Below are 17,758 nucleotides of genomic sequence, written 5' to 3'. Positions count from 1 at the left end.
GCTTCCGACAAACAGCAGAGGAGCTTGGAATTTTTTCCGGGACATTCCTAGCAACTCGGGAGTTTTCTCATCTGTACTTCGGCTCCAGTATTTTCCAAATGGAGCTAAAGTCACAGAACTCCACGTCCCTTGCACAGTCCTGTGGTAGCGGGAAAGTGAGAGAAATCTGGGCCCAGGTCCTAATGAGGCCATTTACCAGCAGGCGACTTCACCTCAATGAGCTGATTTCCTCATCAATAAACGGAGGATGGTGGCGTTCGTGTCGCACCGACCCCGCGACACTAAATGAAACAGTGACTGCAGAGAGCTTTCCACCTTCCTTTCCTTTTAGAGTCAAAGCAAACGTGATTGAGCCTTTCTCAACTGCCCTGATGTGCTGATGAGTGCTTTCAGGGACCTGGTTTCTGAATCCTCACAGCAGCCCTGGGGACCAGGTACTATTATTATCCTCATTTAATTTTTAAACATGGGAGGGGGATAACTGAGATTCAGAGGCCAGGTCCCTCGCCACCGAGGGGCAGAGCTGGCTTCCAGCCCTGGCAGCCCTACTGGAGCCATCCTGCCGCCCCAGGGCTCTGCCTCCAGCCCCCTCCCAGCAGCCCCGTCCCCACGCACCTCCCAGAACTGCCAAGACAAAGCATGCAGACGGCAGGCAGGGCGCTGTCGCCATGGGGTGATGTGGGCCACAAGGGGACAGCCCTGCACACGCCTGTGAGTGGCCACCATGACCGGGAGGGTTCAGCTCCGCGGACTGCTTGCACCCTGGCTCTTGGCCCTCGGGACAGGTGCACACCATCAGACTCGCCTTCTTTCGCTCCACGTGGCAGATAAGCACATGCAAGGTGGTGAGGGGCGCCAGCCTGGTTGCAGGTCACCCTGGGCTCCCAACCTAGCTGAGAATTAGAAGTCGGGATCAGGCTTACGAACGAGAGGGAGCGTTGGCATAAAGGCAACAGTGTACGTCAAGGACAGAGGCTTCGAAAAACGTGACTAGAGGCATGAAGGTTTTAGAACTGGTATTTATTTCCAGTTACTCCCACTTCTTTCCCTGAAATGGCTGCATTACACCAAGGAAGGGCCCTCTGGCTTCAGGAGGGAGGAAATTAGCGCCCATCCCAGACTCCCAGTGCTGGAAGGAGGTCGGGCAGGGTTGAGGTGGCTCGGGAGGGCTCTGGCCATAGGTCGGGGTGGACCACACCGCAGTGGCCCTGCTCCGTAGGATCTGCCCGGCTCCTGACAGAGAAGCCGCAACCGCTGGCATCACCCGCTTGATTGCCTCCCTGTGTTCAGGGCTGGAAACGGACTAATCAGACCTAATGCAGGAAAGGCACTTCCTAGAGGAGCCCCACAATGTGGGCCTGAGCGTTCCAATCTGCCAGGCAGAGGCGGCTGATGAAGCAGATGCCCCCTCACGGTGGTGATGAAGTCTTCTAGAGATGGAGGCTTCTGCTCACCAGCTTCAGAGAGGAAAGGATGACGAGTGAGGAGAACAGCGTGGGGGCACGGCCGCTTCCTGCCAATCCAGCTGTCCTTCCAGATGGCAGCCCCCTCCTGGTCCCCACCCCCCGGCCTGTCGACAATGGCGCAGCTGCTGCTCTGGGGCAGCCCGTGCGCTGGGAGGCGCCCCACCTCTGGCCGGCAGTTGGGGCCCGGCAGCGGGGCCAACAGCTGGCTGGGGTTATTTGTTGGCCACCGCGGAAAGCTGGTCACGGATGCGGCCCAGGCCGTCGAGCATAGTGTCCAGCGTCTCCTTACTCAGCTCCACGGTGACAGCCGAGATGGAGGGCTTGTCTCCACACAGACTAGGATCTTCCTGGATCTGAAAAGAGAACATGGCCCAAATGTCAGAGGCGCCCCTCTTCCCACAAGCCTAGACGCGAGCCCTGGACACGGGAGCCCTTCCGCACTCTGGTGAACCTCTGCAGACAGGCTCCTCGCTCAGAGCGACAGAGTCCTAGCACTGGAGTCATTTAGCAAATGAGGAGACGGAAGGAGAATCCTGGAGGCCTGTGAAGGAGGTGCTCAGGGCGGGTATCAGAGAAGCCAAGGGCCACTCAGCCCTCGGGCCCCTGACTCTCAGCATCCGAGTGAGAACACCCTGCACAGGCCCATACACGGACTTTACGCAGAGGGCTCTAGGGGTGCGTGAGAATCCGCGGGGATGCAGAAAAACCATTACAGCTCCTGGTTATATTTATTTGATTCTTTAAAAACAAAAGTAAACCCTGCCAGTGTTTAAAATTTAGCTGTTAGAGGCACCCTTACTTTTTCATTTTCTTACGGGCGCTGCGTTTCTGGGTGTGTGGTTAAGTAAGTACAGCATCACGAAACAAACCCTAACAATGGGTATGTGGTTTAAAAAGATTCCTGCAGAGATCTGTAAAGTGAACACCGAGCACACGAGAACGAAGGTCTGATCCTTCTCCAACTGCTAACAGGAGCTCTCCCGCAGCCGTGTTACAAGCAGTGGCAGCACATGAGGAACTAAGGCCGAGAAGGCCACCTGCACCCCGATGCCACGCCCCCACTGTGAAAGCTAGACTTCCCCGTTAGTGTCCAGGTGGACTTCAGGGAGCAGAAAAACATTTTTAAAACTCGTGTTTTGTGTTTGTCTTATCATTTTACAATTTCAACCTTCAGGGTCTGTTTTATTATGTCTGTAATGTGTTAATACGATACTTGGCACATAAAGACTGCATGGGGGGTGCTGAATTTTCTTCCGTGGGGTCGGAGGTCCCAGAGCTCTTTGGGAGCTTTGATGGTGCATGCAGGGGTGCCGAGTCACTGCTGCCCCTTCTTCCCTTCTTGTGAGCAGCAGTGGGCGTACCTTCATCTGGAGCAGGCAGGTGGGGACGGCCATGCGGCTGATGCTGTCAGAGGAGGTCTTGACATCCACTCTCCAGTCCAGGTCGACCAGGCGCGGCAGCGAGACTGCGAAGGAGACGGGCCGGCTCAGCGCTCATGCCGCTCACCTTACCAAGCCCTTCCTCCGGGTCAGGCAGGCGAGCGCTGGGTCATGCTCCTGAGCCACAGGGCAAGTCCCTCCCTGGGCTCCAGACTGCCCACCCTTAGCACTGGTTCATGGTGGGCGCGCGTGGGGGCCTCTCCCGGCACGTCCAAGCCTCCAGATGTCAGCACAAAGGCACAAAGTGAGAGATGACACAAGGCAGAGAAGATGAGGATGGGGCCGGAGTCTTAGGAAATGTATAAGCTTCCACGATGGCAGGAAGAGGTTTGGTTTGAGGGGGGAGAGTTGGCCTGAAGATGGGTACTACCATTTCCAACCTCTGAGCCTGTTTCCTCATCTGTAAAGTGGGGATAATCTCAGTCTCACTCCCAGGGGCGCGGGGAGGGCCAGATGAGCTAATGCTATGGTGTGTCGACACCGTGACCAGCTCAGAGGAAGTTTAGGAACCATTATTAAACACCCACTTATATTCACTCCTTCTAACTAATTCAATTTCCACCACTGTTTTTTTTTCCCCCTAATGGAAATAGAACTGTTTTAATTATTTTACTTTCTGCTTTGGATGTTTCTGGAGTTTTTCTTTTTTTTTTTTTTAACAATGTATTTATATTAAGTTTATAATCAGGAAAAAAAAGAAAAAGTGAAATTAAAAAGAAAAGCACAACACACACTGTTCAGTTTGGGATGAGGTTAAAGCAACGTTGAGGTTTGGTTACAAGCTCTGGCACCTGGCAGGGTTTGAGCCAGGGCCAGGAAGGAAGGGGAGGGAGGAAGGCGGGTTTCTTGGTACTCACTCTGATTTGCTTGGGCTTCAGTTCGCCAAGTAGAGCTGTTTAAGAGGGAAAGATGAGGAAAAAGGACAGAGAAGGGATGAGAATCGATCATGAGAGAGGCCGGTGGACCTGGCCTCTACCCTGTTTGGGGTCTTCCAGCCTCTCATCACTCCCTCGCAGGGAAGGAGCACAGAAATGTTTCCCACCATTGCAGAGCCAGTTTTTTGTTTGACAAAGCTCCGAGATGTAAAGACCACACGTGCTGCTAGTGTTCGTAGCTTAGGGGGGAAATGAAAAAGGAAAGGCTTAATGAATTGCATTCTTACTGTGCTACCTTCTAAAAGTCAACCTATTCTCTTTTATTGAGCACCTAACCCCACAAAGTATTGCATTTTATGCAAAACACACCCAAATAGACCTGCCTAATGCTACAGCAGGGAGCATCATAGTGAGAGGCTAAACAGAGGCAGAAATAAAATGTGGTCACCTGTGAGAAAACTTCTAAATAAACAATAAAACCCTTGGGGGGCAAGCAGGCATAATCTGCTATCACTACCCAAGATTTCTGTTTAAGCCTCCTGCTGACCAGCAGTTAATCAGTCCTGCTTAAATTGTATGTATCTAATGGGTTTTCCCAGAAAATATTTAGGTAATTCACAAAAGAAACAAAAATGATTAATCAAATGTATGAAAAAGGTATCTGACATCACTACTCTCAAAGATATATATAAACTGAAATGAGGCACATTTCCCATTTGTGAGTTGGGGGAAAATATAAAAAAAAAAAAGAATTCCTTCAGTGCTGATGAAGGTGGGGGAAGGAGAACCAGTTGGTGCGACCTTTCTGATGGTCAACTTGAGAACACAGAGCAGAAGCCTCACTGTCGCCTTTAACCAGGAAGGAGATAATTAAGCATGTGAGCAAAATTTCCATAGTAAGTCAAAGTGAAAACTGCCAATGGCCTCAACATCCAACACTAAGGAATTTCTTAACAAAATTATACAGAATTTCTTTAGGAATATATTTAGCCATTAAAAATGACACTGAAGATGAGTATTTATTGACCTAAAATATTGTTACATAAGTATTACAAGGAACTATCAAAAAATGAGCACTTACACATGTTCTAGGATGATTTTCGTCAGCAGGTTTTTGAGGTTCTGGTGGAAATTTTCAGGAAAGAGAGCCAGGATCGCCTCGGCAGAGGACAGGTCACGGAACACCGCCAGCCTGGTGAGGCGGTGCAGAGCTTGGAGCAGCTGCAGGATAGGCCTGCGTGGTGAGCAGCGGGGCGGGGGGCAGGCCTCTATACCCCCGCTGCTGGGGAGAGGGCCTGGCACACACCGCCACACGTCCCAACGGTCCCACGGGTCCTGAGGCCTCTGTCACAGTTGCTGACGCCCAGGTGCCTTGGCCCACCTCTAAGTTACCTACTGCTTTAGAAGACAGGTGTAGCTGCCTGACATAGGAACCTGTCAACATGCCAGAAACTTCTGTTTGGGAGCAAAGGGTTAATAAGTCCCCTCTCCTTGTGCACAGAATCTGACCTTCAGTTCTAGCCGGTTCCCTGGTAACATGAGAGAAGTGAAAAGTCAGCTGTGTTACTAGGCAACACTGCACTGGGCCTCTGCCTCGGGACTGGGAGGTCTGCAGGAACTCCTGAGCCCGTAGCTCTGGGTCCCCCGAGTGTGGCTGCATGCTGCCTGCCAGAACCCGAAGCTGGGCTTGCTGAATTGCTACCAGGGGTCTGGCTCCTGCAGGGTTTGGGCTTTGAATCCAGGGTGTCCTTGCCCCTAGGCTGTCATCTAAAAGGGCAAAGAAAACAAATAGATCCCGGTGGGCTGTGTTGACTCCCCTGTGGAAGAGGAGGGCCTGACACTGCCCTGCTAGTTTGCTGTGCTCTACCCTAGGTCCTTCCAACTGAATCTGTAGCCAAGGATGGCCTGTGGCTGCCCTATCAGTACAACAATGTTTAGCTGAAACTGAGAAGACTCGAGGTGACTGCTTTACGGCTTTCTCTGATGACACGGGAGGCTGCTCAGCTGCAAAGGCACAATCAAGTGGTGAGGGGATGTTAACCCTCCATGGATGGGGGGTGAATGTCAGTGGATAAATGCCCAACCTCCCTGCCCTCCAGGGTGACAATTCTGGGGTGTGTTTCCCAGGGTTTCTTACAGAATCCCAAGATTGAGTCCCGTTGCCCACAGCGGTACCCAGTCATTAACACATTCTTTCATGGCTCTGCCTCTCTTCCCTGTTAGATTTTCCCCATTCCCTCCTTTGTGCTTTCTAGACTCACCTCCCCAGGTAATTACTAACAGCCAACTCTCAGCCTCAGGCTCAACTTTTGGGGAACCCAAACTAAGTCTTCAACTCACTTCCATAATCTGGCTGCTGCCTTTTACTGTTCTACAGCTGACTTCAATGAACAGAGTCCTGGTTTAAAAATAGTAATAATAATAATGTAGGCCTGTTTGAATGAACTCCTATTTTAGGAGCCTATTTGCCCTAAAAAGAGAAGATTGTGAGTACTACATAAATGGAGTCACCTCCCTCTTCCTCTTAGCAACCAGCTGAGGTCAGGTAGGGTCCAGCAGCATCCCCCTGAATCATATTCAGGTCTCAGAGCCTCTGCTGAGTGTCCCCTAAGAAGTCTTTCTAAGCTACCCAGCTGACAACCTATCAGCAGCGGCAAGTTAGAGGGGAAAAAAATCACAAAGATTGGCTTTTGTCTGCACTGTCTAGGGAACAAGTCTGAAAAGGAAATGGCCGGGACCTCTGATCCTGGGTAGAGTTCTCCCATCTTTGTCTCATTTATCATAAGGAAGTGAAGGTTCAAAGATAATAGCTTTTAAGTTTACTCGCATTAAAATAAAAATCTATTTTAAGTTTGTTACAATGTCAACAGACATTTCAGGGGAAAAATTTCCTTGGATGTGGCAATGACTGGGAAGTTAAGAAAGAGACTAATGAGCTGAGAAGCCAGTGGCCAAAGGTCATTTCTAACCATACTTACTTGCTCTGCTTCCTCCTGGGTCACAGACAAGCTGGAGCATGTCATATCCAAGAGTTTTTCTGAGCCAAGGGCTGAACTGGGAAAGCTCTCTTGGCACAGCTGTCTGACAACATCTTTTGAGGAGGCCTATGAATTAATTCACAGATGGGGAGAAAAAAAAAAAACCCATTCAGAGTCGGAAAATACATGTTTCAGAACATAATATTGTGTCAGGCATGGTGTGATACCTTTGAGACTCAAGACTTAAAAGTGCCTAGGACATTTCCAGTTGTGGAGGGATGAAACAGATGTACTTTGCCTTATTTTCCCTTCTCAGCACAACTGAACCTGATGGGCACTGTGTAGAAAACAAACGTGAGACCACTCTGAGGTGGGGAGGGGAGAAGACGGGCCTGCTGTGGGCCTCACCTGCAAGACCAAGAAATGACATGGCGGTGAGTTTCCTCGATTTTCTCTTCCAAGTAGGGAGCTGGGACCTTCATCCCCATGGAGTGGCAACAAGTCCCACCACCCCATGGTATTAATATTAACAACAGGCCAGAACTTCCACCCCTGCCCAGCAGTAACAAGGAACCCCCACTTCTGGGTGTCAGTAGGAGCCAAGTGCAGAACCTGGACTTTCCTCTCCATCAGGTCGTAATGAGGCAGAAACCCTCCAGAATCTCAGAGTATAACATGAGAATGACCAGGTTTCAACCAAAAAATCATTCATCATACCAAGAACCAGAAAGATCTCAAATTGAATGAAAAAAAGACAATCATTAGATGCCAACGTCAAGATAAGAGATGTTAAAATCATCTGACAAAGATTTTAAAGCAGCCATGACAAAAATGCTTCAACCAGTAATTACTAACATGCTTAAAACAAATAAAAAAGCAAAGGAAAAGAAGATGCAAAAGAAGAACAAAATGGAATTTTAGAACTGAAAAATACAATAACTAAAATTAAAAGTCTGGTAGATGGGCTTAGCACCAGAATGAAAGGGACAGAGGAAAGAATCTGTAAACTGGAACACAAAGCCACTAGGAAATTACCCAGTTTGCACAGAGGGAACAGACTGGAAATAATGAACAGAGCCTCAGGGATCTGTGGGACTATACCAAAAAAAAATCTAACATTCATGTCATTGGAGTCCTAGAAGGGGAGGATAAAAGGGGCGAGAATGAAAAAGTACTTAAAGAAATAATGGCTGAACATTGGCCAAGTTTAGCTACAGACATAACTGTATGCATTCAAAACCTAAGCAAATTCTCCAAGGGATAAATCCAAAGAAATCCATACCAAGATACATCATAATTAGACTCCAGGAAACTAAAGGCAAAGAAAATGTCTTGAAAGCAGTGAGAGAAAAAACAGTATCTTATCTGTAAGAAATAATCAGAATAATAGATTTCAAATCAGAACTCATGAAAGCAAGAAGTGGTACAATATTTCTCAGGCGTTGGAAGAAAAGAGCTGTCAACTCAGAATCCTACACTCATCAAAAAATATCCTTCAGAAAATGAAGAGGAAATCAAGACATTCTCAGATGAATGAAAATTATGAAAATCTGTCACAAGACAAAAGAGGTTCTATTAATAGAAAGGAAACAATAAAAGGAAGCTGGGAACATCAGGAAGAAAGACAGGACACAACAAGCAAAAATAAGGGTAAATATGATAGACTTTCCAAATTCTGCTTAAAAGATGAAGCAAAAATTGCAACTCTAAATGTATGAAGAGGAAATATTTAAGACATTATATCAGAAATGAGGGAAGGGATATAAAGGGAAGGTTTCTATACTTCAGCTCTAACTGGTAAAATGATGACACTAATAGACTGTGATGTTATGTATATAAATGTAATTACTAGAGCGACCACTAGAAAGATTATAAAAAGAAATGCATTTTAAAATGCTACAGATAAACCAAAAGGGAATTCCAAAAATATGTTCAAATAACCCATAGGAAGGCAAGAAAAAGTAAAAAGAAACAAAAAACACAGAAGAGCAGATAAAAAAAAAACCAAAAAATTAAATGGCAGACTTAAGCTCTAATATTCAATAATTACATTAGCTATAAACAGTTAATTAAATATGAGCTGCAGATATAACTGTTAAATGCTGTCTGTGAGAAACTCTCTTCAAACATAATGATAGAGAGATTAAAAGGATGGGAAAAGATATATCATGCAAATACCAATGAAATAAAATCAAGAGAGGCTACAATAATATCAGACAAAGTAGCCTTCACAGCAAAGAAAATTACCAGAGGCAGAAAGGGACATCACATGATGATAAAAGGTTCTATCTCCTAAGAAGACATCCTGAATATATATGTACCCGGCGAGAGAGCCAGAAAACATGAGAAGTAAAAAGAGAGAACTTAGAGACAGACAAGTCCACAAATACAGCTGGGGACGTCAACATCCACCTTTCAACAACTGATAGAACAACCAGACAGATATTCAACAGGGACACAGAAATTTCAACAACACCATCGATCAATCTAATCAACGCTTATGGAACACTACCCAGTAGCAAAAGAACAGTCTCTTCAAGTGCCCACTGAACATCTACCAAGACAGATCATATTCTGAGCCATAAAACAAACCTCAAATAACTGAAATGTGTGTTCTTGGTGACCACAATAGAATCAAACTAGAAATCACTAACAGGAAGAGGAGAAGAAAATATCCAAACACTTGGAAACTTAAACACACTGCTAAATAATCCACAGATCAAAGAGGAGCCTCAAGGGAAATTTTAAAAATTACACTCTAAAAGTTATACTAAATGCATACAAATGAAAGGAAAGGAGAAACCACAAAATTTTTGGGACACAGTCATGATAGTGTTGAGGGGGAAATTTACAGCATTAAACACATATATTAGAAAAGAGTAAAGTTCTCAATCAATACTTTAAGTTTCCATCTCAAGAACATAGAAAAAGAAGAGCATAATAAACCCAAAGGAAGAAGAAGGAAACAACAAAGAGCAGACACCAATGAAATTGAAAGCAAGAGAAAAAAAAAAAATCAATGAAACGAAGAACTAGTTCTTTGTCAATATAATTGACAAACTTTTAGCAAGACTGGCAAAGTTAGACAGGAGACACAAATTACCAATATCAGGAATGAAACAGGGCATATCACTACGGATCCTGAAGATTTCAAAAGGAAAATAGGAATAACCACCAATAACTCTATACACACAAATTTGGCAGCTTGGACAAAATGGATAAATTCCTCAAAAAACACAAACTACCACAGTTCCCCCAATATGAAACTGATAATTTGAATAGCCCTATCATGATTAAGGAAATTGAATTCATAATTTAAAACTCCCCAAGAAGAAATTTCCAGGCCTAGATGGTTTTGCTGGAGAATTCTAACAAACATTTAAAGAAAGAATTAACTAATTCTACACAGTCTTTTCTAGGAAACAAAAAAGGATGGAACATTTCCCGATTCATTTCATAAAGCTAGTATTACCCTGATATCAAAGTCAAAGATTGTACAAAAACATAAACAAAAAACAAGTACACAGTCCAATATCCCTCATAAAGACAGATGCAAAAGCCCTTTATTAGCAGGGGCCCCCCGGGGGGCTCAGTTGTTAAAGAGTCTGCCTTCGGCGCAGGTCATGATCTCAGGGTCCTGCGATCGAGCCCCACACCAGCTCCCTGCTCAGCAGAGAGCCTGCTTCTGTTTCTCCCTCTCCCTCTGCTACTCCCCCTGCCTGTGCTGTCTCTGTCAAATAAAGAAATAAAATCTAAAGAAATATATATTAGCAAGTAGAGTTCAGCAATATATAAAAAGGATTATTCACTATAAACAGGTGGGATTTACTCCAGGAGTGCGAGGCTGGTTCAGTATTTAAAACTATGTAATCAGGGCAGCCCGGGTGGCTCAGCGGTTTAGTGCTGCTTTCAGCCCAGGGTGTGATCCCGGAGACCCGGGATCGAGTCCCACGTTGGGCTTCTGACATGGAGCCTGCTTCTCCCTCTGCCTGTGTCTCTGCCTCTCTGTTTCTTGAATAAATAAATAAAATCTTAAAAAACAAAACAAAAAAAAACCCCTATGTAATCTACCAATATTCACAGGCTGGAGAGAAGAAAATCACATAGTATCAATCAATGCAGAAAAAGCAGTTGACAAAATTCAATACCCATTCTTGATGAAAACTCTCTCCTAAGATTGGGAATAGAAGGGACCTTCCATAATTTGATATACAGCACTACAAAAAAAAACCCTAGAGATAGCATTATATTTCATGGTGGAAATCTAAAGTAAGGAACAAGGCAAGGATGTCTGCTGATATCACTCTTATTCAACATAATGCTGAAAATTCTAGCCACTGAAATAAGAAAAAGGAATAAAATATATACAGATCAGAAAAGTAGAAACAGGGGCACCTGGGTGGCTTAGTGGTTGAGCGTCTGCCTTCGGCTCAGGGCATGATCCCGGGGTCTGGGATCGAGTCCTGCATCGGGATCCCCGTAGGGAGCCTGCTTCTCCCTCTGCCTGTGTCCTTATTTGCAGATAACATGATTGTCTACACAGAAAGTCTCAAGGAATGTATAAAAAACCTAGTAGAATAAGTGAGTTCGGCATATTTGCAGATACAAGATACATACACACAAAAAAAAACAGTTGTATTTCTATATACTAGCAATGAATATATAAACACTGGAATTAAAAGTACATTATCAGGGGCATCTGGCTGTATCAGTCGGAAAAGCATGGGACTCTTGATCTCAGGGTTGTGAATTCAATCCCCATGCTGGGTGTAGAGATCATTAAAAAATCCATAAATAAACTTCAAAAAAAAAAAAAAAAGACTTAGAGCAGCCCGGGTGGCTCAGTGGTTTAGCGCCTGCCTTCAACCCAGGGCATGATCCTGGAGTCCTGGGATCGAGTCCCACATCAGGCTCCCTGCATGGAGCCTGCTTCTCTCTCTGCCTGTGTCTCTGCCTCTTTCTCTCTCTCTCCCTCTCTCTCTCATGAATAAATAAATAAAATCTAAAAAAAAAAAAAAAGATTTATTCATTTGAGAGAAAGCGAGAGAGGGTGAGAGAGAGTGTGCATGCAAACTCTTGAGCAGGAGGGAGAGGGACAAGCAGACTCCATGCTGAAGCTAGGAACTAGACATGATTCAAGCCAAAACCAAGAGGAGGACACTCAACCAACTGACCCACCCAGGTGCCCCCCAAATAAATAAGCTTAAAAAAATAAATAAAAATATATTATCATTTGCAATTGCCCCCCAAAAGAAAAATACTATGGTATAAATCTAGGAAAACATGCACAGGACTTGTATGGTAAAAAATTACACAAGTGAAAAAAATCAAAGATCTAAATAAATGGGGAGATATATAATGGATTGGAAAATTCAACACACTAAAGATGTCAATTCTCCCCTAATTGATATACAGGGCTAACACAATTCCTATAAAAATCTCAGGTTTTTTTTAAAACATAGACACAATCCACAATCATTCTAAAATTTATATAGGATAGCAAAGAAACAGCTCAATAGCTAGAACACCTAAAACGATTCTGATAAAGAATGAAGTAGGAGAAATCAGCTTGATTTCAAAACTTATTACATAGCTACAGAAATCAAGACTGTGAGGTATTATCAAAGGAATAAACAGAGATCAATGGAACAAAACAGAGAATCCTGAAATAAACCCACACAAATTTGCCCAACCGATTCCTGACAAAGTTGCAAAAGCAGTTCAATTGAGGAAAGACAGCATTTTCAATAAACAGTTCTGAAACAACCAGACAGTCTCAGGCCAATAATAATAATAATAATAAATCTCAAACTGTCTCACACACACCATACACAATTAACTCAAAATTGTGTACTTAAATGTAAAATGTAAATGTAAAACTATAAAACTTAAAAAAAAAGAGGAGAAAATTTGGAGATCTATGGCTTGGCAAAGAGTTCTTAGACATGACACCAGACGTTAAAATTCATAAAAGGAAATATTGTTGGTAAAATGTACTTCATCAAAATTAAAACTTTTGCTCTGCAAAAACTCCTGTTATGGGTTGAATGATGTGCCTGTAAAATTCATATATTAAAATCCTAATTCTTAGTACCTCAAAAACGTGATCTCATTTAGAAACAGAATTGTTGGTGACGTAATTAATTAAAAGGAAGTCACAGGGTGGACCCTAATCCAATAGGACTGGTGTCTTTACTAAAAATGGGAATGTAGAGGGATGCCTGGGTGGCACAGTGGTTAAGCGTCTGCCTTCAGCTCAGGGCGTGGCAGGATCAAGTCCCACATGGGGCTCCCCAGAGGGAATCTGCTTCTCCCTCTGCCTATGTCTCTGCCTCTCTCTATAGATCTCTCATGGATAAATAAATAAAATCTTTAAAAAAAAAAAAGGAAATTCAGAGGGGTGCCTGGGAGGCTCAGTCAGTTGGGCACTGGACTCTTGATTTCAGCTTAGGCTGTGATCTTGGGGTTATGAGATCGAGTCCCATGCTGGGCTCCATACTGGTAGAGCCGGCTTGCGATTCTCTCTCCCTCTCCATCTCCTTGTCCTCTTCTGCACCACCCCTCCCCTGCTCACTCTTTCTAAAAGAAAGGGAAGAAAGGGAAAAAACGGGGGGAAAAAAGGAAATGTAGACACAGATGAAAAAGAAGAACACCAAATGAAGATGAGTGCAGAGATTTACAAGCTAAGGTACACTAAATGTTGCCAGCAACCAACAGAAGCCAGGAACTAGGCATGACACAAACTGTCCCTCACAGCCCTCAGGAGTCACCAATCTGGCTGACACCCTCATCTCAGACTTCTGGCCTCCAGAACCGTGAGACAATAAATTTGTTGGTCGAGCCACTAAGTGTGTGGTACTTTGTTATGGCATCCCTAGTAAACGAATACACCCTTACAAAGAGAATGACAAGACAGCTACAGATTAGGAGACAATATCTGCAAACCACATACCTGACAAAGAACTACTACTAGAATATATAATCTCAAAAAACTCAAAAGAAAGAAAACAAACAATGCAATTAGAATCTAGGCAAAGACATAGACATTTAACTGAAGAAAATAAGCAGATGGCAAATAAACATGTGAAAAGACGTCCAAAATCATTAATCATATGGTCTCATTCATTTGGGGAATATAAAAATTAGTGAAAGGGAATAAAAGGAAAGGAGAGAAAATGAGTGAAAATATCAGTGAGGGTGACAAAACATGAGAGACACCTAACTCTGGGAAATGAACAGGGGGTAGTGGAAGGGGAGGTGGGCGGGGGTGGGGTTACTGGGTGATGAGCACTGAGGGGGCACTTGGCGGGATGAGCACTGGGTGTTATGCTATATGTTGGCAAACTGAACTCCAATAAAAAAAAAAAATTTTAGGGATCCCTGGGTGGCGCAGCAGTTTGGCACCTGCCTTTGGCCCAGGGCGCGATCCTGGAGACCCGGGATCGAATCCCACATCGGGCTCCCGGTGCATGGAGCCTGCTTCTCCCTCTGCCTATGTCTCTGCCTCTCTCTCTCTCTCTCTCTCTCTCTGACTATCATAAATAAATAAAAATTAAAAAAATTAAAAAAAATTTAAAAAAAAACATTCAAAATTAAAACCCCCACAAGATACAAATGCACACCTGTCAGAGTGGCTCAAATAACATACAGTGATGACAACAAATGCCGGCAAGGATGGGTGCCGGCAAGGATGGGGACAAATAATATCACTGATGCCTTGCTGGCGGGGAGGTGACGTGGTACAGCCACTCTGAAAACAGTTTGGCAGTTTTTTCAAAGCAAAAACAAAAAACAACTAACCATGCAACTACCCAAATTATCCGGCGATTGTACTCTCCTGGGTGTGTATTCCAGATAAAGATTGGTGCTCATATCAAAACCTGCACACAAATGTTTATAGCAGCTTTATTTATAAGAGCAGAAAACTGGAAACAGTCTCGATGTCATACCATGGAATACTACTCAACAGTAAAAAGAAAATAACTATTGATCCACACAACAGAGATGAATCTCTAGAGAAATAGGCTAAGTGAAAAAGCCAATCGCAAAACGTTCTATACTGTATGATTCCATTTACAGAACATCTGTCAAATGACAAAATTACAGAAATGACCAGATCAGTGAATGCCAGAGGATAAGGGAGAGGGTGAGGGCACTGGAGAGGTGGATGTGGCCATAAAGGTGCATCAGGAAGGATCCTGTAGTGATTGCTATGTTCTGTATCTTGAGTGTATCAAAGTCAATAACCTGGTTGGGATATCATACAATAGTTTTGCACAATGTTTCTATAGGGGGAAACTGGGCAAAGGGCAAATGGAATCGTTCTGTATTACTTTTTACAACTGCATATAAATCTATAATTACCTCAAAATAAAAACCTAATTTTTTTTCAAGATTTTATCTATTTACTTAAGAAAGAGAGAGACAGGGCAGCCCGGGTGGCTCAGCAGTTTGGCACCGCCTTCAGCCCAGGACCTGATCCTGGAGACCCGGGATCGAGTCCCTCGTCGGGTTCCCTGCATGGAACCTGCTTCTCCCACTGCCTGTGTCTCTGCCTCTGTCTCATGAATAAATAAATAAAATCTTAAAAGAGAGAGAGAGAGAGAGACAGAGAAAAGAGCATGCCAGCATGAACAGTGGGGAGAGGGAGAAGCAGAGGGAGCCTGAGGCCAGGCTTGATCCCAAGACTCTGAGATCACGACCTGAGCTGATGACTGAGCTCCCAGGTGCCCTGAAGTAATTTTCTAAAAGAGAAAATACACAGAACAGGAACGAGAGTGAACTACTGCTACATAATGGCAAGAAAAAAAAATATATATATATATGCCATATATTCTATTTATGTGAAACTCAAACATGGGCAATATTGAATTGATTGCCCTGCAAGGACAGGGCAGCCCAGGTGGCGCAGCGGTTTGGCACCTGCCTTCAGTCCAGGGTGTGATCCTGGGGTCTGGGATCGAGTCCCACGTCAGGCTTCCTGCATGGAGCCTGCTTCTCCCTCTGCCTGTGTCTCTGCCTCTGCCTCTCTCTCTCTCTTATGAATAAATAAATAAAAATCTTAAAAAAATAAAAATAAATAAAAGCAAGGACAGTGGTTACAACGGGGCAGGTGAGGGAGGTAAGGAAGCAACAACAGAGAGACTCCTGCAATACTGGTGATGTTTGGTTTTTGAGCGTAGCGAGGGTTCCATGGGTGTGCAACAGGCTGTGTGCACTTACGACGTGCGTACTTTTCTGTGTTATGCATTAATAATACTGCTGTAAGGTTTATTAAAGAAAAATAAATCAAGTCCATACAAGGAATAGGCATAATAGGGTGGGTGTGGGTGTGGGTGGGCCAAGCGGCCACGAGGAGGGCGTTGAGGACCGGGGCTGGGAGCGGAGGGCCCTACAGGCTTCCAGTCTCAGTCTCCCTACTCCGCTCGTGGACTCCCATCACGACTGCTGGGGGCCGGAAGCTGAGGATGCACCTGTTGGGGATACACCTGTGACCATCGCGGAGCAGCCACTTTTAGGGATGGAGGACAGAGGGGGGCCCTGCGGAGGCTGCTGAGACAAAGGACGAGACTGCCACCGGCTAACCGCGAGGAAGCTGCACCGCGAACGGCGGAGAGTCACCACCTGGACTGTCTTCATCCGGAGTTAAAACAAGGGGGGGGGGGGAGGAGAGTGGTGCCAAAAAAAAAAAAAAAGTCCCAACCGGATCTCCCATTCTGTTAGAAAGGCAAATCGACGCGTGACGTCTGCAGAGGTGAGCAGGGGGCAAACAGAGGTCAAACAGGTCACTCCCACCCACCCGTCGTCCCTTTGGGTTGGAAGGAGCCACGTGACGCTTCGGGGGCGCCTCAGGGGCGTGTCCGGCCCTGGGGCCGCGAGGATGCGCAGGACCGAGCCTTCTCAGCGGTGGGGGGCGGGGGATGGCGGGGGGGCAGCGGGGGCAGCCCCGGGCGGCGTCCACACCCATCACCGTCGCCCTCCCCCCCGCAGCCTGCCGGGGCAGCATCAACCTCGAGCCCGCTTTCAAGAGGCTCCGGAAGCCGCGAGGCCTGAGTCATGGCCCCAAATCACGCCCCGTTTGGCCCCAATTCCCATTCCGTCCCAAGGACCCGGGGCCGAGGCCTCACCTCGCCACGGTTTTACTTTACCTTCAGCAGGCTCTGGAGCGCGGCAAAACCCTCCGCTGTCAACGCGGCCATCTTCCACGAGTCACCTGACGGCGACACGCGGGGAGGCTGGTCACGTGGCTCCGACGCCGCCGCAGGGCATGCCGGGGGTTGTAGTCTTTCGGGGACGGCGCCGGAGGCAGCGATCGCTGGCGGGAGTCCAAGCTGACTTAGGGATGCACCTGCCGGTGGTTTTCACACTTTTGCTTAGTCCCCTCCTCAGTGGCCGGTATCAAGCGGCAGAAGAGATGATATGTCGCTTCTAAGATTATTGATAAAGGACTGCAGCTTTTTAAAAAAATTTTTATTTATTTTTTTAATTTTTTTTATTTTTTTATAATAAATTTATTTTTTATTGGTGTTCAATTTACCAACATATAGAATAACACCCAGTGCTCATCCCGTCAAGTGCCTGTCACCCAGTCACCCCCACCCCCCACCCTCCTCCCCCTCCACCACCCCTAGTTCATTTCCCAGAGTTAGGAGTCTTTATGTTCTGTCTCCCTTTCTGATTTTTCCCACACACTTCTTCTCCCTTCCCTTATATTCCCTTTCACTATTATTTATATTCCCCAAATGAATGAGAACATATAATGTTTGTCCTTCTCCGATTGACTTACTTCACTCAGCATAACACCCTCCGGTTCCATCCATGTTGAAGCAAATGGTGGGTATTTGTCATTTCTAATGAGGAATATTCCATTGTATAATTTTATTTATTTATTCATGAGAGAGAGAGAGAGAGAGGCAGAGACACAGGCAGAGGGAGAAAGAAGCAGGCTCCATGCAGGGAGCCTGACGTGGGACTCGATCCTGGGTCTCCAAGGTCATGAC

The 17,758-nt window shown here is 45.5% G+C and overlaps 1 protein-coding gene across 2 annotated transcripts; it reads right to left on the bottom strand.

Moving 5' to 3' along the window:
• Positions 1–999: 999 nt before the first annotated feature.
• Positions 1,000–16,976, bottom strand: COMMD9 (COMM domain containing 9). Of its 2 annotated transcripts, XM_055301245.1 has the most exons (7): positions 16,907–16,976; positions 6,759–6,884; positions 4,862–5,001; positions 3,763–3,797; positions 2,828–2,931; positions 1,630–1,819; positions 1,000–1,457 (listed from the first exon to the last, which is right to left on the bottom strand). In XM_055301245.1, the coding sequence occupies exons 1-6, from the start codon at positions 16,955–16,957 to the stop codon at positions 1,679–1,681; spliced, it is 597 nt and encodes a 198-aa protein (XP_055157220.1). In that variant the 5' UTR covers positions 16,958–16,976; the 3' UTR covers positions 1,000–1,457; positions 1,630–1,678. The 2 variants fall into 2 exon arrangements, with proteins under 2 accessions (XP_055157220.1, XP_055157219.1); XM_055301244.1 differs by having other exon boundaries at positions 1,000–1,819.
• Positions 16,977–17,758: the final 782 nt, after the last annotated feature.

The sequence above is a fragment of the Nyctereutes procyonoides genome, unplaced genomic scaffold, assembly GCF_905146905.1.
Source record: "Nyctereutes procyonoides isolate TBG_1078 unplaced genomic scaffold, NYPRO_anot_genome, whole genome shotgun sequence".
In the NCBI taxonomy this organism is placed as follows: Eukaryota; Metazoa; Chordata; class Mammalia; order Carnivora; family Canidae; genus Nyctereutes; species Nyctereutes procyonoides.
The sequence above is the reverse complement of the archived record's forward strand: the minus strand, read 5'-3'. Positions and strand labels throughout refer to the sequence as shown.

Coding starts and splice junctions, on each gene's coding strand:
- COMMD9 (XM_055301244.1), bottom strand. CDS start 16,957: ATGGCCGCGTTGACAGCGGAGGGTTTTGCCGCGCTCCAGAGCCTGCTG. Junction 6,885..16,906: donor CGCTCCAGAGCCTGCTGAAG/GTAAAGTAAAAC, acceptor ATTAATTCATAG/GCCTCCTCAAAAGATGTTGT. Junction 5,002..6,758: donor CCCAGGAGGAAGCAGAGCAA/GTAAGTATGGTT, acceptor CCTATCCTGCAG/CTGCTCCAAGCTCTGCACCG.